Source organism: Microtus oregoni, unplaced genomic scaffold (assembly GCF_018167655.1).
Source record: "Microtus oregoni isolate MIOR12 unplaced genomic scaffold, Mior012 000030F_ref0000283, whole genome shotgun sequence".
Classification (NCBI taxonomy): domain Eukaryota; kingdom Metazoa; phylum Chordata; class Mammalia; order Rodentia; family Cricetidae; genus Microtus; species Microtus oregoni.
The window spans coordinates 29,242,350-29,244,150 of NW_024543089.1; the positions used below are offsets into that span (position 1 = coordinate 29,242,350).

A 1,801-nucleotide genomic window follows, 5' to 3' on the forward strand; every position below is an offset into this window, starting at 1 on the left:
AGAAAATCAGCAGGTGTATGGGAAGAGGATGAGAGGGGACGGTGGATGTTAGTTATGATCATTTGCAATGTATTTATGTATAAAAGAAAAATCAATAAATGAAAAATAGAAGTTGAATGCATACACATGGAATTTTTGTTTCAATAATATACAAACATATATTAGAAAAAGAAGAATGTATTAATCTTATGAAGAAAATAATTTGCAGATAACTCATGTTCTCGTTTGAGTTTGAATTCAAAAACAGTTTATTCTCTATTATCCCTTAAAGACTTCACTATTTTAACAGCAACAACAACAACAATAATAATAAGAGGCATTTTATCTATGCTTTATTGCTCTACCTAACATTATGTAAAAAATTCACATTATCCCTGCAATATACAGTGCCAAATATTATGATAAAATTAAAAAGAGAGAATCTAGTGATAGAAAACACTTTAAGATTTTCAGAAAAAAGTGATTATTTTCTGAGTTTTCTCAATGCACCTAAAACTTCTTTGTTTCTTAGGCTGTAAATAAAGGGGTTCAGTAGAGGAATGATAACGGTGTAGAATAATGAATACAGTTTACCTTGATAATTTTCTGTGTCTGATACAGATATCACATATATTATAAAGATGGTGCCATAGAACAAAGAGACAGACATGAGGTGGGCACTGCAGGTGGAGAAGGCTTTGCTTCTGCCCTTCTTAGACTTTGTTTTCAGGATGGCAAAAAGCACATGGATATAAGAAACTATAATGCTCATAAAAGTACTCACTTCTACGAAAACAGCAAAAATGAAAAGGACCAAGGCATTAATAAATGGGTCAGTGCAAGAAATTGTATAGAGTGGTATGACATCACAGAAGAAATGATCTATTATATTGGAACTACAAAAAGTTAACCTAAATAATAATGCTACATGAATCGAGGCAAGTAGAAGTCCAATTAGATATGATACACTTATGAACTGAACACAGAGTCTTTTGGACATTACAACTGCATAGTGCAGAGGGTTGCATATGGCTACATAGCGGTCATAGGCCATCACTACCAGTAGGAAACATTCCGCAGTCGCACTTGAACAAAAAAAATAAAATTGCGAAAAACACTCACCCAGTGATATCATGTCGTTCTTATTTAAAAATTTCATAAGCATTTTTGGAGTCACAGCGGTTGAAGAACAGGCATCAGCAAAGGCTAAACTTCCAAGGAAAAGGTACATGGGAGTGTGAAGATGGGGATCCTTCAAGACAAGAAAAATTAAGCCAAGATTGCCCACCATGGTGATGACATAGATGGAAAAGAACACCAGGAATAGAGGGACTTGTAGCTCTGGATGATCTGTTATTCCTTGAAGAAAAAATTCAGCTAACTGGGTCCAATTTCCTTCCATCACATCTGCTCAGACTGCTCACTGCAAGGAGGGGGGAGAGTTTTTTCAGTGTAAGTAAGACCCAGTAGAATAAGATTGTATTGAGACTACTTTTGTGTGCTTCAGGCATTCCACAGTCAATAGATACGAATGTGTCTTGTTTCTTCTTTTTAATCATGCCAGAAACAAAATATTTTCTGAACAATTTTAATGTACAAACTTTCAGACCCACTTATCTGAAAGATAAATAATGAGTCCGATCACACTAATTTACCTTCTCATGCATATCTTAATCAGTTATAAAGTGTGTGACTTTGTGTGTGTGTGTGAGAGAGGTGGCATAAAGACATTAGAATGAAAAATATATAATCCTTTTTATACTAAAATGTCATAAGTGATTACTTGTTTGTTTTCGTATTTTTGAGAAAGGGTTTATCTATG

At 34.1% G+C, this 1,801-nt stretch overlaps 1 protein-coding gene across 1 annotated transcript; it reads right to left on the reverse strand.

The window, feature by feature from the left end:
* Nucleotides 1-463: 463 nt before the first annotated feature.
* On the reverse strand, nt 464-1,381 carry LOC121465401 (olfactory receptor 5AC1-like). The gene has a single exon (XM_041678642.1). It carries the CDS (start codon nt 1,379-1,381, stop codon nt 464-466), a length of 918 nt encoding a protein of 305 aa, XP_041534576.1.
* Nucleotides 1,382-1,801: the final 420 nt, after the last annotated feature.

Excerpts from the sequence above, each read along its gene's own strand:
- LOC121465401 (XM_041678642.1), bottom strand. The coding sequence starts at position 1,381 with ATGGAAGGAAATTGGACCCAGTTAGCTGAATTTTTTCTTCAAGGAATA.